The sequence below is a fragment of the Zeus faber genome (genome assembly GCF_960531495.2).
Source record: "Zeus faber genome assembly, chromosome: 21".
In the NCBI taxonomy this organism is placed as follows: domain Eukaryota; kingdom Metazoa; phylum Chordata; class Actinopteri; order Zeiformes; family Zeidae; genus Zeus; species Zeus faber.
Window position 1 is genome coordinate 2,106,217 of NC_137208.1, and position 27,500 is coordinate 2,133,716.

Below are 27,500 nucleotides of genomic sequence, written 5' to 3' on the forward strand. Positions count from 1 at the left end.
ACCAACCCAACCTAACCTACCTAACCAACCCAACCTAACCTAACCTACCTAACCAACCCAACCTAACCTACCTAACCAACCCAAGCTAACCAACCTAACCAACCCAACCTAACCTACCCAACCTAACCAACCCAACCTAACCAACCTAACCAACCTAACCAACCTAACCAACCAAACCCACCCAACCTAACCAACCCAACCTAACCAACCTAACCCACCCAACCTAACCAACCTAACCAACCTAACCCACCCAACCTAACCCACCCAACCTAACCAACCCAACCTAACCAACCTAACCAACCTAAACTACCTTAACCAAACTTAACTTCACTTCACTACACTTCACAACCTTAACCCTAAAACCAGAACTGATGAAGCCATCACAGCCTGTTGCTCCAGGTCTCCCTTGGACCCTCAGAAACACGTGACCACAGTTACTAGAAGTAAAAATAAACAAATTCAAAACAAGTTAAAATACACAACAATAATAATAATGATAATAATACTACTACTACTAATAATAATAATAATATGTATTATATGTGTACATGTATCTAACACAGAAATAAGTCCATACATGTCCTATGACTGTCAATGTGACTTTTTTATTGTTCAATGTTGAACTGTCATCGTTCGGCTCAACATTAACTGTCTGAACATTTTCTTTATTCTTTTTAAAAACTTTTAGGAGGTTGTTCCTGGAACTTGAAAACCTGTCCATCCAGTGTCCGCGTTACACAATCATTTAGTTTGGTTTGGACAAATCAAATCTCAATGAAAGAGGTCGAGGTAGAGTTGGAATAAAAGAAAACCAAAATACAATTAAATACACTTGTGTTGAACTGGCCATTACGCTGTATATATTCAAAGTAAATGATGTCAAAAGAAAAAAATAATAATGAAATTAAAATAATAATAAAAATACAATTATAATGTTTATACATAAATGATATCAAAGCCTTTTGGTCTTTTGGTCTTACATTAAGACCAAAGGGAACAACAGTCATAACAAGACATTATTTCCTCTTTAATTCAACTTTTTTTATTATTATTAAAATTGACGAACAAAATGTGGGTCAGTGGCCGGAAAGTGCAAAGTGTTGTTCACTCCTCTTTGTGTTTGTTGTTGTTTTCTCACCGTCGACGTCACATTTAAAGTTTGCAGAAGTAGGTCAGTGTCATGTGCTTGTGTAAGAGCCACTGTCCTGTAGGAGGAGGTGTGACGTCACCGCCGTCACAGCTGGGGTGTGGCGCCCCGCAGCGGCCGAGCGCCGCCACTGCAGCCGCTTCAGCTTCCGTCACACCGCTGCAAAGCGAACGATCAGCGTTGAATAACATGCATCATGGCGCATGCGCGACCGGGAGAGGGGTGGAGTCTATTCATCCCTGTTGTCTGTGGATGAATCCTAGTTTTATTATTATTTCTTATAAGTATTTGTATTATTTATAATTATGTATTTACATATGATTTGATGTAGATAGATGAGACCACCATTCAACCATCATCCATCCATCCATGCAAACCCATCAATCCCCCATTCTATCCATCATCCATCCATCATCCATCCATCATCCATCCATCCACCCACCTGTCCATGCAGCTCCATCCATCCACCATTATATCCATTCATCCATCCATCATCCATCTAACATACATCCACCCGTCAGGGTTTGGTTCTGTTCATTTCCTGTAGGTATTGTGTGTGTATTGTGTTTATTTCTCTTTCCAACTATCTGTCTGTCTGTCTTTCTGTCTGTCTGTCTGTCTGTCCATCATTTAGCCATCATCCACCTGTCTGTCTGTCTGTCTGTCTGTCCGTCCATTCGTCCATCAATCTATCCATCCATCCATCCATCCGTCATTAAGCCATCATCCACCCATTCATGCAACTCCATCCCTCCACCATTATATCCACCCATCCATCTGTCCATCAGGACCTGCTTCTGTTTGTTTCATAATGTGTGTAAGTGTTTATGTCCTGCCTTGCTCCACCCTCCAGGCCTCTCTGTGGAGGCGAACCCCCACGGCCAGGCCGCCAGTGCCCCGGCGGAGGCTTCGTCGTGCCTGGCGCCGGCCCCCATGCCCTCCGCCTCCAGCTCGCCCGGGGCCGACCTGCCGAGGAAACGCAAGGGGGAGGGCCGCGAGGGTCGTGCGGACCCCTACCTGCAGTGAGTGTCCCTCCTCCATCCCATCCTCCATAAAGTCAGTGGCGTCGTTGGTTGTGGCAGGGCGATAACACCTGCTCAGTGTTGGAGATAGATGAGGAGCTCAGCGGGTTCTCAGAGCCAGCGAGAGATTTTCAATGTTCGGTCAGTTCGGCCATTTTGGTTTTCCTCTCAAAACAGACGGAAAACATCTCAGGGATCAGTCGACGAGTGGGAAATGTCTCCTTTGGAATCAGGATGATGAAGGAGAAACCTTGAAATCCTACCACTGAATACTCCCTCTGGTGGATGGCATGGGGCTCACACCTAAAAAAATCCTCCATCTTTGGAAGCAGCACGCCTCTTGAGGGTCTTGAGTTTCCTCTCCTCCAGGGAGCCGCACCGTCAGATCGAGAAGCGGCGACGAGACAAAATGAACAACCTCATCGAGGAGCTGTCGGCCATGATTCCCGCCTGCAGCCCTGCCTCCCGCAAGCTGGACAAGCTCACCGTGCTGCGCAGGGCCGTGCAGCACCTGAAAGCCATCAAAGGTACAGCACCCAGTTCCCAAATTAAACAACACATTGAGACGGAAAACCGGTTTGAAGCGATTGTATCGTACGTAGCCTAGTTGAAGGGGCATCGCTGAGAAAACAGTCGGCAACAACGCAGCAAACTCTTCACACTCTTCAACTCCAAATGAATATTTACTGCATCAACCACACCACATCTCTGAATGTCTTCAGTTGTAGTTTCTCTATGGTGTCCTAAGAGTGTTAGCATTATAGCTAAGGCTGCGTGAAGTGAGGGATGTGAATACAGGCGGTGAAGTTGTTGCCCATGGCGACGGTCATTATTCAGGAGTAAGTGACCGCTGCGTGCCGCAGTGGCCAATCAGGACCCGGTATTCCACAGAGCCGTCTAATGATGCGGAGCTGGTTCTGTCAGACAACCTGACGGCGCCACGCACTCCTACGCCCTTACATGGGCCGGCCTATTGAAGCATCCCGCCTGCTTCGTTGCCCGCTTTGCTGCATGGCTGTGCCCGCTCCACCTCCCCGGCCTCCACCTGTTGTTCTCTACTTTTCCATCCAACGGGGGGATCGGAGCTCACTCAGGATGTCCTGTCTGTGATGAGTGGTCCAGCCCGGACGCCAAACCCAAAGGATGCGAGAAAAACAAAGTCATTTTAAAGTAAATCACAAATAGGATGAAAAGCCGACTGATGTGACTGACTGTTCCTCCTTGCTGTTGATGCCTCTGTGATTCTGACGTCACGGGGTCCTGTGTTTCCCCAGTGGGTGCGAGCAGCCCCTTTGCAGAAAGCCCCTGCAAACCCTCTTTCCTGCCCCAAGACGACGTCAGGCAACTCGTGCTTCGGGTAAGTGCCTCCGCTTCACCACAGGGGGGCGTCCTCTCCGCCCTCGCCCTGTGCGGAGCACTTGGCAGTGGAGGTACGGGGGGGTCGCAGCTTCTCCGTGAAAGGTTCTCTAATTCCAAATAAGTCCATTCCAGCCGCCTGTTGCGATTTCACCGTCTATCTGACCCCACCCGCAGGCGGTGGACGGCTTCCTGCTGGTAGTGAGTTGTGACCGGGGGAAGATCCTCTTCATCTCTGAATCCGTCTCAAAGATCCTCAACTTCAGTCGGGTCGGTGCCACGAGGAGCCATGAGATGACGATAGAATCATATTTCCACGCAAAGATGTTTTTAATAATAAGAAGAGACATGCATATTTCATGGTTCAATATTTAAAGAGTTGTTTGTGTGGCTTCGCAGCTGGAGCTGAGGGGGCAGAGTCTGTTCCACTTCCTCCACCCGAAGGACATCAGCAAGGTGAAGGAGCAGCTCTCCGCCTCCGACTTCCCCCGGGAGCGACTCGTCGACGCCTCCAGTCAGTGCACACTCCATTTGTTTATTCCTGCTTCTTATTACAGTTTGTTTATTACTAGTCGACGTAGTTCTACTCCCCTAGTGGGCGTAGTTCTACTCCACTAGTTGGCTTAGTTCTACTCCGCTAGTGGACGTAGTTCTACTCCGCTCGTCAGCTTAGTTCTACTCCGCTAGTCGACGTAGTTCTACTCCGCTAGTGGACGTAGTTCTACTCCACTAGTTGACGTAGTTCTACTCCAGTAGTCGACGTAGTTCTACTCCGCTAGTCGACGTAGTTCTACTCCGCTAGTCTGCGCCTGAATTTCCCCACCCTGATGGATGAAGTGTTATCTCATCTCAGCGGGGGTACGGGTGAAGGCGGACTCCCCTCTGGGAGGCTCCCTGGGGGCGCGGCGCTCCTTCTTCTGCCGCATGAAGCACAGCAGAGTGGTGGGGAACCACGAGGAGAGGAGCCTCCTGCTGAGCTCCAAGAAGAAGGGTGAGTGGATCACCAGGACCAGCCCCACGCCTACAACCATGTGGAAAACCAACTCCTGCATCACACACACACATGGTTGGGGTCTAGACATTTTTCGACCTCATCATATTATTGACTATAAATGTACAGGTTGTGATTGAGAATGTGCAGTTGGACTCGGTCACTCTGTAGTGTTTAGACGTTACCAAACTATGGATTTACGTGTTTATTTATATAACTTCTTACCTGGTAGATGTCAGTAGATCTGTTAGACTGATATTTTAAATCCCTGCTCCACATTACTTTGCCGGATTAAGGAAAAAAATTATAAAAAATAATCCTTACAATGTCGTCAGCACGTCCCTCGAAAGCACTTAAATGTACGACTGAGTGATCCGTTCAAGATCCGGCGAGGCATCAGAAAAATAGAAGCCATGCAATGGTAATTATTTACAGAAATAGCACAACGTTTTTGGTATTTCATGGAAACTTAACTTATTGAAAATGTAATCCAAGTAAAAAACTCAACAAATAAGTGTGGTGCCCGACACGGCACCAAGCGTCACTGAGAGAGCAGCTCTACTTCCACAGACAACATGCTGAGTTCCAGCAGTGACAAGTTCTGCTTTACGGGCAAACGTGGAGGCTTGTTTTAAGGACAGGAGGGTTGCGCTGTGTGGACCGCAAAGTGGTTGCTCCACGAGACGAGCAACCAAGAGACGACAGACCGGGGGCATTTCAGAGAGCCACGGAAACTGTATAACGCATCCAACCTGACCAAACTGAACCCCGTGTATTGCTGCCTGCAGTTGTAATTATTATTATTATTATTATTATTATTATTTTATATATATACCTTTTTTAGGATCACATTAGACGGGTGGAGTCTGAAGCCTTTTTCTGATTATTTCAGAATGAGATTATTGGGCCGTGTATGATTTAAGAACATTTTCACATCCATCAGTCTCTTTGTAATGTCTCTCTCTCGCTCTCTCTGTTGCCCCCTGCAGACTCGTACCGGTACTGCACCATCCACTGCACGGGCTACATGCGCAGCTGGCCGTGCAGCCAGCTGGACGAGGAGAGCGACGGGAGGGAGGGTTCCAACCTCACCTGCCTGGTGACGGTGTGCCGCAACCACCCCCCCGCCTCCCCCGGCTCCCCCGCCTCCCCCGCCGACCTCGCCGTCAAGTCCACGCAGTTCGTCATGCGCTGCGCCATCGACGGGAAGTTCATCTTTGTCGACCAACAGTAAGTTTCCCTCTGCCCGGGCGACGCCCGACCCCCGCATCGCCGGTCGCCCTCTCCAGGCGGCTTTACACTGAATCCCACAAACGACGACAAGAAACCCATTGGGAGACAATTCAGTTTCTATGGAAATGTAGGACTCCGCACACAAATAATCTGTGACACTTCTGCTATGAGCTCCTCCCCTTCCACGATAAGCCCCGCCTCATAAGCAACATTGATGTTTCAACTAATTTAAACTGTAAGTTTCAAACTGTATGTTTTATATATATATATATATATATATATGTGTCTATAATTCCAGCTGGATGCAAAAAATTGCAAAAGGTTTCTGCAGTACAAGTGGAATGTTTGAACTGCAAGTTCCGTATCCTCGCTTCACCTGCTGTACTGCATGTTTATATAATTAATGTTGGACGCTTTATTCACTATCCATAAATCAGCTTTTTTATGAATTCATTTTGCGTGTCCAAAGAAGAAAAAAAATGTTCGACATGAAAATATGAATAAAAAGATGTAGATGTAGTTGTTGCCGCTCTTTTCAAGCGCTCTATGACAGCAGCTGTTTTTAGTGTTCTTACATACAGTGAAAACGTCAAAAGGCAAGTTTTGGAAAACCAGAAATAGGAAGCAACAGATGCAGTGTCATGTCCCCAGCGACGGCCGCCAGGAGGACGCATCCTACCGTCGCGTTTTGGGATTCAGTGTAAAGCCGGCGTTTTCCACGCCATCGAGATTGGCGAGATTGTAAATCATTTGAAGAGAAGGGTGGCGGAGGGAGGGATGACCTTCCCACATGAACCACTTCCAGTCACGAGGCGGAAGGCGTAACCTGTTTAATGTCTCTTTATTTCCCCAAATGTCATCATTTCCCAAAGGAGCTGTGCATCTCGATGACATCAACGAAAAACCTCTACTCTTTTTTCACACTGCATAATTCCACCCGATGCCACGTTGACTTGAGTGAAAACCTTGAAAGGTTGATCATTCCTGAAAAACAAAACAACAAAAGCTGGGGTTTGTGTTGAGTATCAAGCCGGGGTGGAAGGATTATTTATTCAAGGATTTTTATTTGTAAAGAATGGAAACATTTAAATAAAGAATCTTTATCCGTCACATGCATCATACAAGCACAGTGCAGTGAAATGAGAATAAAAAAATTATATATATATATATATACACTGTCTATATATGCAACATAATGACCTAAAGTATGCTAAAATATAACGACAAAATCAAAGATATTTTTTGTCACGGTATTTGTACTTTTACTCAAGAAGGAGAAAAATAAATAATAGAATATATTTTTTAATTATAACATGTACCGTAAATATAATCTAAAGCAGAGCAAAAACCCCAGTAAAAATATATAGAAAAAAATAAAAAATGTAAAATACACAAAAGTACGAATAGATTTTTACTGTATTTACAGTCATGTTTTTTAAATCTCTGTGCTAACAAAAGTATATTCCGTTTCGGAGACTTCTGACGTTTACTCCACTACACACACAGTCACAACAATACTTCAATCAGGATTTATATTTATATTTCTATATTTATTTGCAATTTCCCATGACACCCAAGTACTATTTCATTGTAAATCGTGATAAAGTAGGAAGAAAATAAATCTGCAAAAAATATATATATATTTTCAGAAAAAAATATCCAGTAGGCCTGCTGCAGAATATGAGCAAGAATTCCCCAAATGCAAAGGTAAGAATCAAACAAATGAAAATCTTACTGATCCAACCCTTAAAATATTTATTTTGGTGTTTCTGTCACATATTCAGCCCCAAGTGTAAACATAGTATTTACAAGTATATTATATGGTACGTCCTGTACACCTTTTTTGTATTTACTATTAATATTAATAAGGTTATGTTGAATTGAAATCAAAACTTCAGTTGTACTTTAGTTCACCAGACGACCACTAGGGGACAGTACTTAGCACGTGAAAATACACAATGAAACCTAATGATGAACAACAAATATAACTTAAAAAGTATCAGGTAAACAAATCAACAATTTTAAATATGATTTAAAATAACAATGACCTAAAAAAAATTCACGGGAGAAATTTGGTGGTAGACAATAACTAATGAAATTATTCAAACAAAAACAATAACAACAAGAAAAAAATGGCAATATACAATAAACCTAAAATGATCCAAAAAACATGCATATAAATAACATGCATATAAATCCTAAAAAGTATCAGAAAAACAAGAAATGAAAAAAGATGAAATAAAAACATTTAAACGGAATGCTGTACTTTCAGTGTGGGTGGATGCAGTTTGTTTTGGGGGCAGCGTGGTCGTAGCTACTTCCTGGGTGTAGGTGTTAAGTAGTGTTTGTGTTGTGCGTCCACTGCTCCGCCCAGAGCCACCACCGTCACCGGATACTTACCACAGGAAGTACTCGGAACATCCTGCTACGAGTACTTCCACCAGGACGACATGCAGCACCTGGCAGACAAGCACCGGCAGGGTGAGACGCACACACACACACACACACACACACACGTACATGTATACACACACACACACACACACACACACACACACACACACACACACACACACACGTACATGTATACACACACACACACACACACACACACACACACGTACATGTATACACACACACACACACACACACACACACACACACACACACACACACACACACACACACACACACACACACGTACATGTATACACACACACACACACACACACACACGTACATGTATACACACACACACACACACACACACACACACACACACACACACACACACGTACATGTATACACACACACACACACACACACACACACACACACACACACACACACACACACACACACACACACAGTACATGTATACACACACACACACACACACACACACACACACGTACATGTATACACACACACACACACACACACACACACACACACACACACACGTACATGTATACACACACACACACACACACACACACACACACACGTACATGTATACACACACACACACACACACACACACGTACATGTATACACACACACACACACACACACACACACACACCAACATGTATACACACACACACACACACACACACACACACACGTACATGTATACACACACACACACACACACACACACACACACACACACGTACATGTACACACACACACATACACACACACACACACACACACACACACACACACACGTACATGTATACACACACACACACACACACACACACACACACACACGTACATGTATACACACACACATACACACACACACACACACACACACACACACATACATGTATACACACACACACGTACATGTATACACACACACACACATACATGTATACACACACACACGTACATGTATACACACACACACGTACATGTATACACACACCCATATACATGTATACACACACACACACACACATACATGTATACACACACACACACACGTACATGTATACATACACACACGTACATGTATACACACACCCATATACATGTATACACACATACACATATACACAAACACACACACATACACCACACACATTTGTGTTCATGTGTGTTTATGTGTGTTGATGTGTGTTGGCGTGTGTTGATGTGTGTTGATTTGTGTTTATATTTGTGTTGATGTGTGTGTTGATGCGTTTGTTGATGTGTTTGTTGATGTGTGTGTTGATGTGTGTTGATGTGTGTGTTGGTGTGTGTGTTGATGTGTGTTGATGTGTGTTGATTTGTGTTTATATTTGTGTTGATGTGTGTGTTGATGCGTTTGTTGATGTGTTTGTTGATGTGTGTGTTGATGTGTGTTGATTTGTGTTTATATTTGTGTTGATGTCTGTGTTGATGTGTGTGTTGGTGCGTGTTGATTTGTGTTTATGTGTGTGTTGATGTGTGTGTTGGTGCGTGTTGATTTGTGTTGATGTGTGTGTTGATGTGTGTGTTGATGCGTTTGTTGATGTGTGTGTTGATGTGTGTTGATGTGTGTTGGTGTGTGTGTTGATGTGTGTTGATGTGTGTTGATTTGTGTTTATATTTGTGTTTATGTCTGTGTTGATGTGTGTGTTGGTGCGTGTTGATTTGTGTTGATGTGTGTGTTGATGCGTTTGTTGATGTGTGTGTTGATGTGTGTTGATGTGTGTGTTGGTGTGTGTGTTGATGTGTGTTGATTTGTGTTTATATTTGTGTTGATGTCTGTGTTGATGTGTGTGTTGGTGCGTGTTGGTTTGTGCTTATGTGTGTTGATTTGTGTTTATATGTGTGTTGATGTGTGTGTTGATGCGTTTGTTGATGTGTGTTGATGTGTGCTGATGTGTGTTGATGTGTGTTTTCCCACACCAGTTCTTCGCAGTAAAGAGAAGCTGGAGACAAACTGTTACAAGTTCAAAACAAAGTTTGGGTGCTACGTCTGCCTCCAAAGCCAGTGGTTCAGCTTCACCAACCCCTGGACCAAGGAGGTGGAGTTTATCGTCTCTAGAAACAGAGTGATCTCGTGAGTAACAATTTTTTAAAATCATTTTAAGAATAACATCAGTAGTAATTATCTTGTGTAAACGTTGATAGTTGTTTTAGTAGTTGTTCTTATAATGTCTGATAAATATTATTATTTATAAAAGGGTAATCCACAAAAATATACATGAAACTATACATAATTTAATTTTTATTTTGAAAAACACATAAATATATACATATATATATAGTATATATATATATATGCACCTACATATGTGCCTACATAAATATACACAAATTAATTTGTGCAAACATACACAGTATGTATGTATATACACATATACAAACATGCATACATACATATTCAGTATACATAGATACATAGATGCATATATACATGTTTATATACGCACATACAGATACATACAAATCCACATATACAGTACATACATACATACACATGTACGTACATGCATTCTATTTGAAACTAATCCCATCTTATCTAATATATGCATACACACCCACACACGATAGAAAACATTCAATAATAATAAGAATAAAAATAATAATGCTAATGCTAATTATAATGCTAATAATAATAATAATAATGCTAATGCTAATAATAATGCTAATAATAATAATAATGCTTATGATCATAATAATCCTAATAATCACATGATAATAATAATGCTAATAATAAATATTATTATTATCATGCTAATGATAATAATAATGCTGATAATGATAATAATAATAATAATAATAATAATGATAATTCATAACACTTCCAACACACTCCCTGTGCACCTGCTCATCAGGACCATGCATCCATTGATTTGTATGTCACCCTGTGACCCCCTGTGTTGAAGGTGTAGGTATTTGATTAAACAGTGGTTGTCTGCACAGGGGCCCGAGTCACACTCAAGAGGACGAGGGGCCGGGGAGCTCAAAGGCCCTCCAGGGTAAGAAAGCCCAAAGTGCTGCTCATTATGGGATGTTCACTACCACCTCAGTTCCCCAAATGTAAATTTGTTCAACAGCCAGAAAAAATATTATTATAAATGTTTTTACCATCAATGTAGTGAAGTATGTCAGGTTATAACTAGTTTAATGACCAGTATGATTAGTTTAATGACCAGTATGACTAGTTTAATGACCAGTATGACTCGTTTAATGACTATGATGACTAGTTTTATAACTAGTATGACTCATTTAATGACTAGTATGACTAGTTTAATGACTAGTATGACTAGTTTAATGACCAGTATGACTAGTTTAATGACCAGTATGACTAGTTTAATGACCAGTATGACTAGTTTTATAACTAGTATGAGTAGTTTAATGACAAGTATGAGTAGTTTTATGACTAGTATGACCAGTTTAATGACTAGTATGACTAGTTTAATGACCAGTATGACTAGTTTAATGACCAGTTTGACTAGTTTAATGACTAGTATGACTAGTTTAATGACTAGTATGACTAGTTTAATGACCAGTATGACTAGTTTTATAGCAAGTATAACTAGTTTTAATGACCAGTATTACTAGTCTAATGACTATGGTGACTAGTTTTATAACTAGTATGAGTAGTTTAATGACAAGTATGAGTAGTTTTATGACCAGTATGACCAGTTTAATGACTAGTATGACTAGTTTAATGACCAGTATGACTAGTTTAATGACCAGTATGACTAGTTTAATGACTAGTATGACTAGTTTAATGACTATGATGACTAGTTTTATAACTAGTATGACTAGTTTAATGACTGGTATGACTAGTTTAATGACTAGTATGACTAGTTTTATAACTAGTATGACTAGTTTAATGACCAGTATGACTAGTTTAATGACGAGTATGACTAGTTTTATAGCAAGTATAACTAGTTTTAATGACCAGTATTACTAGTTTAATGACTATGGTGACTAGTTCAATGACTAGTATGACTAGTTGTATAACTAGTATGACTAGTGATATAACTAGTATAACTAGTTTAATGACCAGTATGACTAGTTTAATGACCAGTATGACTAGTTTAATGACTAGTGTGACTAGTTGTATAACTAGTATAACTAGTTTAATGACCAGTATGACTAGTTTAATGACCAGTATGACTAGGTTAATGACTAGTATGACTAGTTGTATAGCTAGTATAACTATTTTAATGACCAGTATGACTAGTGTAATGACTATGATGACTAGTTTTATAACTAGTATGACTAGTTTAATGACTAGTATGACTAGTTGTATAACTAGTATGACTAGTTTAATGACCAGTATGACTAGTTTAATGACTAGTATGACTAGTTTAATGACTAGTATGACTAGTTTTATAGCTAGTATCACTAGTTTAATGACCAGTATGACTAGTTTAATGACTATGATGACTAGTTTTATAACTAGTATGACTAGTTTAATGACCAGTATGACTAGTTTAATGACGAGTATGACTAGTTTTATGGCAAGTATAACAAATTTTAATGGCCAGTATTACTAGTTTAATGACTATGGTGACTAGTTTTATAACTAGTATGACTACTTTAATGACTAGTATGAGTAGTTTAATGACTAGTATGACTCGTTTTATGACTAGTATGACTAGTTTAATGACTAGTACGACTAGTTTAATGACCAGTATGACTAGTTTAATGACTAGTATGACTAGTTTTATTGCTAGTATAGCTAGTTTAACTAGTTTAATGACTAGTATGACTAGTTTTATAGCTAGTATAACTAGTTTAATGACCAGTATTACTAGTTTAATGACTATGATGACTAGTTTTATAACTAGTATGACTAGTTTAATGACTAGTATGACTAGTTTTATAACTAGGATGACTAGTTTAATGACTAGTATGACTAGTTTAATGACTAGTATGACTAGTTTTATAACTAGTATGACTAGTTTTATAACTAGTATAACTAGTTTAATGAACACTCTGACTAGTTTAATGACCAGTATGACTAGTTTTATAGCTAGTATAACTAGTTTAATGACCAGTATGACTAGTTTAATGACCAGTATGACTAGTTTTATAGCTTGTATAACTAGTTTAATGATCAGTATGACTAGTTTAATGACTATGATGACTAGTTTTATAACTAGTATGACTACTTTAATGACTAGTATGACTAGTTTAATGACCAGTATGACTAGTTTAACGACCAGCATGACTAGTTTAATGACCAGTATGACTAGTTTAATGACTAGTATGACTAGTTTTATAGCTAGTATAACTAGTTTAATGACCGGTATGACTAGTTTAATGACTAGTATGACTCGTTTTATAACTAGTATGACTAGTTTAAGCGCTTCCACTCAGAGCAACATAGTGACTACTCTCCTGATGGGACTCAAGTCTTTAAACTCTTTATTGTTATTAACGTTGAGTTGGCGTCACTTCCTGGCGTCATCGAGAGCCACGTGGAGCTGGGACGATGGAAGCAGCCGCCAACCTTCCACTGACTCCATGTTTGTTTGACAGAAGATTCAAAGAGGAATTTACCCATCATCCCCGGCCTCTCCAGCGGCGCCGGCAGGATGATCTACGCAGGGAGCATCGGCACCCAAATCGCCAGCGAGCTGGTGGACTCCTACAGGTGAGGCTGAGCTGGTGGACTCCTACAGGTGAGGTGGAGCTGGTGGACTCCTACAGGTGAGGTGGAGCTGGTGGACCCCTGCAGGTGGGATGGAGCTGGTGGACCCCTGCAGATAGGGCGGAGCTCGGACGAGCGTGGGGACGCCTCCATCGCCTCAGTGCGTTTATTCCCGTTTCCGTTTCTCTGAGCAGAGTGAGTTCGTCTCCGTCGAGCGGCGCCGGCAGCCCCTTCGCCCCCGCCCCCGACAAATCCCCCTTCCTGTCTCCGCCCGTCAGCAGGAGCGTGAGTGGAATCCATTCAGAATACCGAGGCTGTGACCTTTCATAAACGGGTGTGGGTGTGGGTGTGGCCGCTGTTCCTGAGCTTCAGCTTGTACCCGTTTGTTGTTCCTTTGACCGATCCCATCCCACTCATTTAATCATCCCTTGTGTTTCCTTTGCTCCAGATGTCCAGTCGGGTGGAGGCCCCCGGACGCTTGGACCCTCAGTCTGAGCTGAGGTCGGCCGTGCTCGCTGGCAGCAGGACGCCTGGAGACACGGGTCTGTCCCCCGCCTCTTTAAATACATATTCATCTGTTTTGCTCAGCGTTCCTCTCCGTCTCACTTGGTGGTGTAAAGTAACTGAGTAAATATACTTTGTTGTGTTTTTTTGGCAGTATCTGTACTTTACTTGAGATGTTGTGTTTCTGTCGACTTTTGCTTTTACTGAAACGGAGGAAAAGTTGCGGCCAGTGATGTGAGCGTGGCCGCTAATCACCAGGTTCCTGATCCCACCCGGGGTCAGGTCAGCAGCCAGTAAACACTCTGGAGCCCTGTTCTGAGTTGCCAGGTCTGTGCTTTTCCAGTGGACTCTGGATGTTTTTTGGGGGTTTTTTTTGTCATGGAGACCTGGCAACCCGGCCCGACTTCAGTTCCTTTTTTGCAGCGTTGCTTTTCTTATGTCGGCGTGAACGATGCGTCTCATCGAATGAAGTGCGTCTCATGCCCAAAAATTCAGAGCAACAAATTGATAAACTTGGCTTCCCTTTTTCTCCGCAGCATTTACTTTTACTTTTGATACTAAAGTACCTTTCATATCAGATACTTTAAGACTTTTACCCAAGCAGTATCTAATGAGCCACTTTCACTCGGTCTCATGGTGCTTTGTGCTGGTCCCAGGTGACTCCGCCCAGCTGGACCTGGAGGGCGTGGTCATCCCCGGCCTCAGCAGCTTCAGCAGCGACGAGGCGGCCATGGCCGTCATCATGAGCCTCCTGGACACGGACGCCAGCCTGAGCCCGGCCGGCGACTTCCCGGACGTCCACTGGCCTCTCTAGACGGGGCCCCCACACACCCACGCGTTGCCGCGGAGACAGCTCCCCTCGTGCCACGACTGTGTCACTCAGTTACTTCCTCTGTAACTGATTGATTGATTGATTGATTGATTGATCGGTCGGAAGGTTGCACGGCCGCTGTCTTGAACCCTGCGCCTGCAAACTCCCACTGACATCAGCCCAAAGCAAAAAGGTTTTCAAAGATTACTGAAAGGTTTTGATTCACGCTGCGTGAGGTGTCCCTGATGATGGAGGTGCTGGAGGTGCTGGAGGTGACACTGCGGCAGCGTCCTGTTCCCGTCACCACGGGGGCGTGAACTACGACCCTGTGACCCCTGAGACGGAGATTCAGTTTTTCCTGCTGCTATCCCATCGCACCGGCGTTTGAGGAGGCTCCGCCTCTGGGTGGGGCGCGCACCCCCCCACGCCTACGCCTAAACACGTTTTACATTTTTATTACGTACTTACTGAATATTTGTCCTTGAAGCTTGAAGCGTGGAATACTTAGGGGTTTTTTGTTCCGCACTGAATGTGAACTAGAGGAGTTTGCCTTCGTTTGCCTCCGTGTGTGCGCTCACATATCATCTGCTTCCTGTTCCCGAGCGACTCTGAATGAAATCCACCTGAAGCTCCTGGAGATGGAACCAAGCCCCTCAACACCCTGAAGACCCCACCCCCCTGGAACCCCCAGGTTCAGGGGGGTGGGGCTGTCCCCGTGAGGGTTGTAGCTCCAATATCCAGAAAAATGACTCTTCTGGATAGATACGTGTACAACAATCTGTATATCAAAGCTGATTATAATTATTGTTGTTGTTGTTGTTGTTGTTATTATCATTATGAGCAGTCCGGTGCTGGAATCCTTGAATTGATTTTGATCGGATTATTATTATTCAAACCATTCTCCGGCTGAAGGTGCCTGCCGCTCAGAAACCGTGAAACAGGAATTGGATGAATTGTATTTGGTCCAGTCCAGACATGTTGTGCTCCAAGTTTGATAAACATTGTACCATATCTGTAAGAGGCATCGGGACAAGATCAAGATGTTTTTCTCTGAATGAACGGAGGAACCGGACGAGGCGGAGCAGAGCGCACTGTGACACCATTATCCAACTTGGTAAATACAGTATATGAGCAGGGCATGACTGAGGCGCTGCGCAGCCTTTCTGTTTCATTCTCCTTTAAACAAAGCGCGACACATTAATAACCACGTTTAAATTAACTGTCTTCAATCCATCCCGTTATTGCCGTTGGTGCAACTGCTGCGACGAACCTGGGCCACGTGCATCGCTAACTGCAGCTGTATTTTTTGTTGTTATTATTATCGTCCTCCACACTCATCTTTATGTTCTTGACCTGGAACAATATCAAAACATTCTTAGTGAAAATGCTTCTGGAAAAGGTACTCGGTCTCCTCTCGGTCTCCTCTCGGTCTCCTCTCGGTCTCCTCTCGGTCTCCACTCGGTCTCCTCTCGGTCTCCTCTCGGTCTCCTCTCGGTCTCCACTCGGTCTCCACTCGGTCTCCTCTCGGTCTCCCCTCGGTCGCCACTCGGTCTCCACTCGGTCTCCCCTCGGTCTCCCCTCGGTCTCCCCTCGGTCTCCCCTCGGTCTCCCCTCGGTCTCCACTCGGTCTCCTCTCGGTCTCCTCTCGGTCTCCACTCGGTCTCCTCTCGGTCTCCCCTCGGTCTCCTCTCGGTCTCCACTCGGTCTCCTCTCGGTCTCCTCTCGGTCTCCACTCGGTCTCCTCTCGGTCTCCCTTCGGTCTCCCCTCGGTCTCCTCTCGGTCTCCACTCGGTCTCCACTCGGTCTCCTCTCGGTCTCCCCTCGGTCTCCTCTCGGTCTCCACTCGGTCTCCTCTCGGTCTCCTCTCGGTCTCCACTCGGTCTCCTCTCGGTCTCCCCTCGGTCTCCACTCGGTCTCCACTCGGTCTCCACTCGGTCTCCCCTCGGTCTCCCCTCGGTCTCCCCTCGGTCTCCTCTCGGTCTCCACTCGGTCTCCACTCGGTCTCCTCTCGGTCTCCTCTCGGTCTCCTCTCGGTCTCCACTCGGTCTCCACTCGGTCTCCTCTCGGTCTCCCCTCGGTCTCCCCTCGGTCTCCCCTCGGTCTCCACTCGGTCTCCTCTCGGTCTCCTCTCGGTCTCCACTCGGTCTCCTCTCGGTCTCCCCTCGGTCTCCCCTCGGTCTCCTCTCGGTCTCCACTCGGTCTCCTCTCGGTCTCCCCTCGGTCTCCCCTCGGTCTCCACTCGGTCTCCCCTCGGTCTCCCCTCGGTCTCCCCTCGGTCTCCTCTCGGTCTCCACTCGGTCTCCTCTCGGTCTCCACTCGGTCTCCCCTCGGTCTCCACTCGGTCTCCACTCGGTCTCCACTCGGTCTCCTCTCGGTCTCCACTCGGTCTCCACTCGGTCTCCCCTCGGTCTCCCCTCGGTCTCCTCTCGGTCTCCACTCGGTCGCCACTCGGTCTCCACTCGGTCTCCTCTCGGTCTCCACTCGGTCTCCCCTCGGTCTCCTCTCGGTCTCCTCTCGGTCTCCACTCGGTCTCCTCTCGGTCTCCACTCGGTCTCCACTCTGTGAATTGCTGGAATGACTCTCAAGCTCACTTCACACCGTCGGATGAGCTGTGTGTGAGTTTCGCATCCCATAATATTTCAGGTAAAAAGGCAGGGTGTTTAAAACTCCCTTTAGTCAGAGTGTGCAAAGTGTGTACGCACAATATCACTGATATATGATCACAGAAACAAACAACGTCGATGCTGTTAAAAGACGTCCAAACGCCCCAGAGAAGGTTTGGCGAGGCGGACAGCCACGTCGGCAGGGGACACGCCCCCTCTGGAAGCAAGAAGAAGCCCGTTGCCGCAGGCAACCAACGGGCTGTCCTGGGCCGGGTGTGGCGGACCTCCAGTTGTATAACTGATCCTTGTCTTGAACGCATCACGCGGTGGCATCGCCTCTGAAAACACATCCTTCAGCTCATCGCTGACACGGGGCCGACGTCCCCGGATGTGAGAGAACGGACTTTCCCCCAAATGTCACTCAAGCCATCACTCATGCAACGCTTCTATGTGCAAACGCTCCTGTGTCTCTATCTGCTGTACGGGAAAGATGAAAAAAAATCATCTCAAATACAGTGTGCATTACTTTTCTAAAACGTGTCTGTCTGTGTGTGTGTGTGTCTGTGTGTGTGTGTGTGTGTGTGTGTGTGTGTGTGTGTGTGTGTGTGTGTGTGTGGTCTTGAAGTGAAATGAACACGGCTACACAACTCACCTTGTCCAACAATGGAAGATTTAATGTTACAGAAAATACATGGCAGGCCAGAGAAAAAAGTATATGATAATATGTATATAATATCATTATAATATTACATTTTTATTTTTTAAATATTATCTAAATATTATTTATAAAGCAAGTTATTTATAAAATATGTATATGCATATATAAATTGTATTAAAAAATATGTAATAAATATATATCTATATATATATATATATATATATATAAATGACATATACTGTATATATAAATATTAATGCCATATATATATATATCGGGGATGGTAGCTCAGGCGGTAGAGCTGGTGGTCTAGTGATGTAAAGGTTGCTGGTTGGATCCCAGGCTCCTCCTGCTAGCATGCTGTAGTGTCCTTGAGCAAGACACTTAACCCCTAATTGCTCCTGATGGCTGCGTCCGTCGGTGTTTGAACAATTGTAAGTCGCTTTGGATAAAAGCGTCTGCTAAATGACGTAAATGTAATATATATATAAAGAAATATATTAATATGACATTTATATTTATTTATATATATACATATATAGTTGATATATGTATTATAGGAGCAGGAGATAAATACAACAAACTTAGCCTCATGATAAAAGCGGCAGATCTATATTGTTTGCTTACCATCTACTAATGGTCATGGGCTCTATAATGATTTGGTTGCTCTGACTCATTCCCACCTGCAGGTGCACTAGTGTGCAAGGTCTTGAACGAGGCCTCCAGTCGTGAACCTGTTTGGCTGGAAAGCCTCAGTGCTTCAGGAAGCCTCACTTCACCATCGCTGCTGCCGAGTACGGATCCCATTTTATTTTACCCATGTAATAATCATAATAATAATAATAATAATAATAATTATTATTATTATTATTATTACCCCTCTGTGCAAGCTGACCTACGTCAGGTAGAAGGTCAGCTCGATGTGCAGGTTTAGCAGGAACATGATTGTCTGGAAGGCGGGGCGCCACGCCTCGCCCAGCGGCCGCCCATCAGCCGTGTAGCTCACCAGGGGGATGAGGATGATCTCGGGCAGGTAGGACAGAACCGCCGGCACCGCCACCACCACCACCACCGCCACCACCAGCACAGTGCTCAGGGCCCGTCGCTTCAGGGACCCGGGGGACGAGTGGGTGGGGCTGGGTTTCCATCCATCCAGGCTGAGGAGCATGAGCAGGAAGAGGACGGCGATGACGCAGAGGACCCCAGCCAGGCCGGCCAAAGCTGCAAGATATTTAGAAAAAATGAATATATCCTGTTATCCAGGTCACGGCAACTTGATTGATAATGCGTTCGGTAGATTCACATTCTTTCACTTTTTATAGTGAAAAAAATTCAGGACACAACACTACGACCTAGAAACCACTGAAAGCATAGAAAACATCTATAACTGTGCTTTTTATTATAATTACTGTTATTATTGTTATATATATTTTTTTTTTATATATATTTTTTTTATTGTTATTATTATTATTATTATTATGGCCTATTGGTGGTTTTTGCTAGAGTTGTCATTGGAATCCTGGCTGGAACTGCTGAGTTCGTGCACTTTTCTTTGAGTGGACATTTGGGCGTCGCACAGGGGTTGGAAAAACACTTGCATTTTGGGGGTAAGGGTTCAATTGTGGTGAACTCTGCGGCGAACGGCGGCGTGGGGCGACAGCAGAGCGGCTTCAGCTCTTACTGACCTGAATATGCAAATGGTATGTTATGAATAGAATGAATGAACGAGCGTCCATATGAAAATAAAGCTCCTGCCTCCTGATGACACTGTGAAGCACAACTACAGAGTATGACTGTGGAGGAGTCGGCCTCAGTTGAATCTTACACTTAACATACATTATCTGCTTCCACAAGTGTTGAATTTGACCAAATATGTATAATATTTACTTACGACGTGTGCACACGTAAGCATGTAACCATATGACTGCAAAACCAACCTTGTTCCTCTGTACATGTGTAAAAACTGGATTTCCACGGCAGAACTGGCAATAATTGCTTAAGAATGTTCAAAGTAAGAGAAGCCTCAGGAGGGAAGACCTGATACATGCATGACCTGATACTTATGACCCCACAAGTATGTTTTTCCTCTCGGGTAGCAACCCGCTCTCCAGTCAGTATGTATTCCAAAAGTATGATGCTTTCTGAACTAATTAGATTGTATAAATGAGGCGTAGCATGTAGAGCTAGTTTTGTCGGACAACTTGACGGCGCCACATGCTTCCACGCCCTTATATGGGCCGACCCAGTGAAGCAGCCAGTTCCTCCAGCCCTGCCTGCTCTGCTGCCTGCTCCGTTTCCTGCTTTGTTTCTTGTTTCGCTGCCCACTATGCTGTGTTGCTGCGTTACCTCCACCTCCCCTGCCTCAACCCATTGGGCTCTGCTCTTCTATCCAATAGGAGATTCGAGCTCATCGCTCCTTTATTTCCGGCTCAAACAGTATTGCTTTGTTTGCTGCTCACCTCATTGGGGTGATGAGCTGCAGAGCCCAGACACCAACCTCATACCAAAACACGCAAAATGAATAAAGATCATTAAAAAGTAAATCGTTGCTCGTCTGTCAGAACTCCCTTCATGGTTTTGAGTCCAGAACTGAATAAGAAACCACTGTAGAGGAAGAGATGCCAGAACTCCTCTGGCATGCTCCCTTCATACATTTAGTTTGTTTCTGCTCCACCGAACTGTGAACTTGAACTGGTGGCTCATTTCTTAAAGACTTATAAGAAAGACGTCCACGACGACACCTACCCGTGGTTCCATGCACATGCAGGCCAGCAGCAACGGGCGGCCTATCAGGTTCAAGATCCTGATCACATCTTCTGCCTCATCCAGGAAGTTATCTAGAAGGGTACCTGAGGTCATGGCCTAACTTGCCAGTGTCGGGAGAGTGGTTTGGGCGGATGGTTGAGACTCCGTTTGGATTGATGGTGTCTTGGCCGTGGGCTTGTTGTTCATTGCAATTTGACCCCAGCGACCCCCCAGACTGAGCACACCATTGCACTCGATCACATTACTGGCATTAAGCCCCAGCTAGTGCCTTGCAACTTAACTTATCCTGTGCATAGTGTCACCTTCTGTATATTCCGTTTATATTTGTATAATTGGATTTATTTATTTCTTATCAGCAAATTCCTTGTATTTGAAAAGGTAGTTGGCCGAGTTTTCCCGAGTTCCCCTGAACGCACCACTTCCTGCTTGGAGCACTGGAGACCTTGTAAATACATCTACAACACTGTTTTTATTTTGCTTTGTTTAGGACAGCGCTGCGGCTCTGATCAGTTTTTCCCCCGGTCTGTATTTGAGGCTTTTATTTCTTTGTGTAGACCGCGCCCCCCGGCCTTTATTAGATGCCCGATTTTTATTTGACTACTGGTTGTCAGTTAATCTACAATAAGTGCCAGTTACGGTATTAAAGTATTACAAATAAAAGTGTTGTAGATTAATAGTGGCAGTCAATACGATAGGTTGGTTTAAAATGGCGAGGATGTCAAGTCCTCCTGTTTTGCTGCAGTTCCGTTGCTGACCACTGTGCTGTAGATATCCGAACACAAAGGGACCGGGAACAGCGGCAGGTAGACCAGGTTCAGGACGATCACGTTCAGGGCTGGAACCTGGACCAAAGGTGGAGGTCGCCGCGTATGAAATGACACAGCTGAGTTATATTTAACCATTTTTGATGCATAACAATTTATCGATCCATGGGAAATGCAACACCTTGGTTTTGTAGGGTTGGGTGAGGCACTGCGGTTCATACCTGGCAACCCCAAACTTAAGTGGTGCTTCGAGGCCCTTGGCTTTTCATGTTTTTGTTTTCACTTGTCATCATGCATCACTTAAATAACTCTGTGTGTTGTGGGGGTGGTGTGAGCTAATTGGGCGCAGGATCATGGGTGGCTGTGCACCCGTTGCTCATTGGAGCAATCGATGAGCATGGGTTAAATCACCCCACACACACATGGGAGGGGAGTGTTTGTCATGACATCGTTCCATCCGCTCCTGGTGTATTACATCCTTGCCAATAAAACACTTTGTCCTTCACATCTTTGCCTGGGGTTAGGGTTAGGGTTAGGGTTAGGGTTAGGGTTAGGGTTAGGGTTAGGGTTAGGGTTAGGGTTAGGGTTAGGGTCTCTGTGTCGGGGAAGCTGAATAAAAGCCTGAATTTGCTCATCTCTCCTGTAAACATGGATGTGTCGTCCCCGTTGCTTCTGTCATTTGGTTTGGTTATTAAAAAGTGTTTTTACCTCATGAAGCCTCCAGTCTGTCTGTCTATCTGACTTTCTATCTGCCTGTCTGTCTGTTTGCCTCTCTATTTGTCTGTCTGACTGTCTATCTGCCTGTCTATCTATCTGCCTGTTTAGCTGCCTGTCTATCTGCCTGACTTTCTGCTTGCCTGTCAATGTGACTTTCTGCCTGTCTACCTGATGTTCTGTCTGTCTATCTGACTTCCTGTCTGCCTGTTTTTTATCTGTCTGTCCTTCTGCCTGCCTATCTGTCGTTCTGTCTGTGTTGCTGCCTCTAGGTGCGCTGTGCTTAAACACCAGACCTGCACCTCTGGCAGTGATTGACAGAAAACAAATCATGGGAGATTTCCAGCCTGAACAGGGAGCAGAGCAGACAGACAGGTGGTGGTGCATTCACTGTCGGTGCATCTGCGTGGGCGACAGTGCTGTTGTTGTTGTTGTTGTTGTTGTTCTTGTGATGACAAACGAAAGACTTGGACAATAAAAAAAACATTAGAAGGTAAACGTTGAGTTAGACCACAAAAAAACATGTTTATTGAGGTTTTTATTCATGTTAATGTACAACAGCTCGTTTTTCTTGAACAGAGGAGCTGGCGCTGTCAGTCGACCTCGTCCGATCCACCCCCCGATTTCTATAAAGTGCACAGGCATCAGAGTGTTTACTCAAAACCCGCCTCCACATGAGCCCTGGCCTCCAAAAATGAAGCAAAGAAGAACGGCCTGAAAGCGCGTTTCACACCGAATCCATAATCGCCACCTTCATTCACGTTCACTTCCTGCTTTCTCTGTCACTTCCTCCTTAAAAATGACAAAAGTGGGTGTGGTTAGTTGTTAGGTGTGTTAGCATCACCATAGAAACGGGTGATAAATAAAGATTCTCACGAACACCACTGGCTAGCGTCAGTATTGCGTATGAAAGGGAACTAAAGTTTCCAGGTTTTTGATGATTTTTCTCTATAGATATCCAACTCAATGCCTTGGCGGTAAAATAATTCCTCTAAAACATGTATGAGTGCTGGTGCTGACCCTGAAATCAATGTATTGCAGCAGGGAGTGCCAGAGAAAATGTTGAATAAATAAAAAAAAAAAAAAAAAAAGTATGTTAAATATTAGGTGTATACTAAGGTGGAGGTGCGAAAACCCAAAAGTGAAATCAGCTTCAGTGAGATCAGTGTGTTGTCGTGGAGCAGTGTCTGTGACTCCTCCACCGGGTCGTTAGGTTGGAGTTCAGGAGCGGTGAAGTATCTCCACCAGGAAGAAGAGCGATGCAGCCGTGGATGGAGCATCTCCACCCCTCACACTGACGTTGTGTTCGGATGAAGAACGGCTTCATATCAAAAGAGGTGCGAGCCGAGGGCGTGGTCTTGGCTCTCAGGGCCTCATGGCGTCGCTCTTGTTCCCACCCGCAGCACATGGCGTTGGAGAGGCCACCCGCACGGTTTCAGTTCCCTCCCCATTTAAAGCGGTCGATGTTGGACCTCAAGCACAGCGTTGTGTTCCGTCACCATGACGATAAGGGGGACGAGGTGCTTGAAAAGGAGTAAGGTCGGGTGTGGCGTCCGTCCAGGTGTGGCAATCAAACAGGACGGTCTCTGGAGACGCGTGATCTCAAAATACGCCTCTAGGTGTCGCCAGAGAGCCGCCAAAATAAACCCAGAGCCCCCTCCCAGCCTTGGCCCAAACACTGGGGCAGGAACCCTGGGGGCCACTCTCTAGGAAATAGGTAATAGTTGGCACAACTGCACTTGGTCAGAAAGCTTGCAGCCACTCATGGCGACTCTGGAATTCAACTCTATTAGTTGTCCATTAGGATCCTTAGTGGCATTAAGAATATTTAGTTATAACTCTCTTTTCTTACCTCCTTATGTACCTCTACTAGCAGCCACGCCTCCCTGTTCCCTGTAGCTGATTGGCTGAGAATCACTTTGGTTCTACTCTTTGTTTTCATGACGTTTTGAAGTAGAGACTCAAGACCCTTCTCCCCCCCCCCCGTCAGCGTTGCAGAGCCCCCGGCCAATCAAACCCTAACCCTGCTGGGGGAGGAGGGGCCCCGGCCAATCAAACCCTAACCCTGCTGGGGGAGGAGGGGCCCCGGCCAATCAAACCCTAACCCTGCTGGGGGAGGAGGGGCCCCGGCCAAATAAAATCCATCTTGTTCTGGGGCGGGGGGGCGGGGGGGCCCAGCCAACAAATCCATCCTGTGATAGAAGACGGGCAGCTCCACCTAGTCAATGCTTTTGATTGGTTTTAGGATGATCCAATAAGAACGTATACACTCCTTTTCCTTCAGAGTATGGAACTAGTATGCAGCCATAAGGCCTGTAGGGGGCCCAGGGCCCGGGGCTCCAGCTACTGCCAGGGCCGCTGGGGGGTGGGGTTGGGGTTGGGGTAGATGGGCGCCGGGGTGGGCAGGGGGTATGCGGCGGGTAGGGGGCCGAAGTCCAAGGGGGCGTAGTGGCCCAGGAGGTGCGTCTGAGGGTGGAGGAGGGAGTTAGCGGAGGGGCGGTGCAGGGAGACGGGGGGCAACGGGGCCGACGGGGCCGTGGGGGGCGGAGCCCTCTGAAGGAGGACGTGGGGATAGAGCTGAGACTCAGAGTGGTACAGGCCCGGCAGGGGGGGCTTCAGCAAACTCTCCTGACTCCTGAGAGGGAGGGAGGGGAAGGGAGAGAGAGAAAACACTTGCAGTGCAATTACAATTTAAAAACTAAAAAACAAATCAAAAAATAATGAAAAAATATATATAAAAAAAGAATAAAAACAAATCAAAAAATGATTAAAAACAAACCCAGAGTAAACCACAATGAGATGAGGAATGAAAGCAGAGTCCTGGTACCTGCTGTAGGCCCTGTTGTCGTAGCCCCCCTGGGCCCCGGTCAGGTACAGGGGGCTGTCCGGGGCCAACCGGGGGTCCATCCTCTGGGACAGGTGGAAGATCTTGGGGGGAGGGAAGGTGTCCCACGCCCCCTCCTCCCTCTCCAGCCAGCTCTCCCCCCGGCGGGAGGGACGCTTCTCCCTGCGCCTGGAGGGGGAGGAGGGGCACCTTCACTAACACCATCTGATTATGGGCTGTAGGTGTGTGTATATGTGTGTGTGTGTATATGTGTGTGTGTGTGTGTGTAGCATGTCAGGTGTGTGTGTGTGTAGCATGTCAGGTGTGTGTGTGTGTACCATGTCAGGTGTGTGTGTGTGTGTGTGTGTGTGTGTGTGTGTGTGTAGCATGTCAGGTGTGTGTGTGTGTGTGTGTGTGTGTGTGTGTGTAGCATGTCAGGTGTGTGTGTGTGTGTGTGTGTGTGTGTGTGTGTGTGTGTGTAGTATGTCAGGTGTGTGTGTGTGTGTGTGTGTGTGTGTGTGTGTGTGTAGTATGTCAGGTGTGTGTGTGTAGTATGTCAGGTGTGTGTGTGTAGTATGTCAGGTGTGTGTGTGTGTGTGTCTGTGTGTAGCATGTCAGGTATCTGTGCGAGTGTGTGTGTCAGGTGTGTGTGCGTGCGTGTGTGTGTGTGTGTGTGTGTGTAGCATGTCAGGTGTGTGTGTGTATAGTATGTCAGGTGTGTGTATATGTGTGTGTGTGTGTGTAGCATGTCAGGTGTGTGTGTGTGTAGCATGTCAGGTGTGTGTGTGTGTGTGTGTGTGTGTGTGTGTGTGTGTGTGTAGCATTTCAGGTGTGTGTGTGTGTGTGTGTGTGTGTGTGTGTGTGTAGCATGTCAGGTATCTGTGCGTGTGTGTGTGTCAGGTGTGTGTGCGTGTGTGTGTGTGTGTGTAGCATGTCAGGTGTGTGTGCGTGTGTGTGTGTGTGTGTGTGTAGCATGTCAGGTGTGTGTGTGTGTGTGTGTGTGTGTGTGTGTAGCATGTCAGGTGTGTGTGTGTGTGTGTGTGTGTGTAGCATGTCAGGTATGTGTGTGTGTAGTATGTCAGGTGTGTGTGTGTGTGTGTGTGTGTGTGTGTGTGTGTAGTATGTCAGGTGTGTGTGTAGTATGTCAGGTGTGTGTGTGTGTGTAGTATGTCAGGTGTGTGTGTGTGTGTGTGTAGCATGTCAGGTGTGTGTGTGTGTGTGTGTGTAGCATGTCAGGTATCTGTGCGTGTGTGTGTGTCAGGTGTGTGTGTGCGTGTGTGTAGCATGTCAGGTGTGTGTGTGTGTGTGTGTGTGTGTGTGTGTAGTATGTCAGGTGTGTGTGTGTGTGTGTGTAGCATGTCAGGTGTGTGTGCGTGTGTGTGTGTGTGTGTGTGTGTGTGTGTAGCATGTCAGGTGTGTGTGTGTGTAGTATGTCAGGTGTGTGTGCGTGTGTGTGTGTGTAGCATGTCAGGTGTGTGTGTGTAGTATGTCAGGTGTGTGTGTGTGTGTGTGTGTGTGTGTGTGTGTGTGTGTGTAGCATGTCAGGTGTGTGTGTGTGTGTGTGTGTGTGTAGCATGTCAGGTGTGTGTGTGTGTGTGTGTGTGTGTGTGTAGCATGTCAGGTATGTGTGTGTGTAGTATGTCAGGTGTGTGTGTGTGTGTGTGTGTGTGTGTGTGTGTGTGTAGTATGTCAGGTGTGTGTGTGTAGTATGTCAGGTGTGTGTGTGTAGAATGTCAGGTGTGTGTGTGTGTGTGTGTGTAGCATGTCAGGTGTGTGTGTGTGTGTGTGTGTGTGTGTGTGTGTGTGTAGCATGTCAGGTGTGTGTGTATATGTGTGTGTGTGTGTAGCATGTCAGGTGTGTGTGTGTGTGTGTGTGTGTGTGTGTGTAGCATGTCAGGTGTGTGTGTGTGTGTGTGTGTGTGTGTGTGTAGCATGTCAGGTGTGTGTGTGTGTGTGTGTGTGTATTATGTCAGGTGTGTGTGTGTGTGTGTGTGTGTGTGTGTGTAGCATGT

The 27,500-nt window shown here is 45.4% G+C and overlaps 2 protein-coding genes across 2 annotated transcripts in view; one reads left to right on the forward strand and one right to left on the reverse strand.

Moving 5' to 3' along the window:
- LOC307246385 (basic helix-loop-helix ARNT-like protein 2) overlaps positions 1-15,187 on the forward strand; it is a gene marked incomplete at its 5' end in the record, with an annotated part of 16,155 nt that extends 968 nt beyond the window's left edge. The window contains 14 exons of the mRNA XM_080022305.1: positions 2,001-2,169; positions 2,539-2,696; positions 3,444-3,526; positions 3,703-3,795; positions 3,925-4,039; positions 4,379-4,516; positions 5,506-5,746; positions 8,124-8,230; positions 10,139-10,289; positions 11,156-11,211; positions 13,733-13,847; positions 14,039-14,129; positions 14,293-14,386; positions 15,005-15,187. Of these exons, the coding sequence (XP_079878431.1) occupies positions 2,001-2,169; positions 2,539-2,696; positions 3,444-3,526; positions 3,703-3,795; positions 3,925-4,039; positions 4,379-4,516; positions 5,506-5,746; positions 8,124-8,230; positions 10,139-10,289; positions 11,156-11,211; positions 13,733-13,847; positions 14,039-14,129; positions 14,293-14,386; positions 15,005-15,162 (1,769 nt within the window). The 3' untranslated portion in view covers positions 15,163-15,187. The remainder of the gene's footprint in view (positions 1-2,000; positions 2,170-2,538; positions 2,697-3,443; positions 3,527-3,702; positions 3,796-3,924; positions 4,040-4,378; positions 4,517-5,505; positions 5,747-8,123; positions 8,231-10,138; positions 10,290-11,155; positions 11,212-13,732; positions 13,848-14,038; positions 14,130-14,292; positions 14,387-15,004) is intronic.
- Positions 15,188-25,007: 9,820 nt separating this feature from the next.
- Positions 25,008-27,500, reverse strand: part of LOC307246386 (uncharacterized protein) — a gene marked incomplete at both ends in the record, with an annotated part of 5,714 nt that continues 3,221 nt past the window's right edge. The window contains 2 exons of the mRNA XM_080022306.1: positions 25,008-25,299; positions 25,492-25,677. Of these exons, the coding sequence (XP_079878432.1) occupies positions 25,008-25,299; positions 25,492-25,677 (478 nt within the window). The remainder of the gene's footprint in view (positions 25,300-25,491; positions 25,678-27,500) is intronic.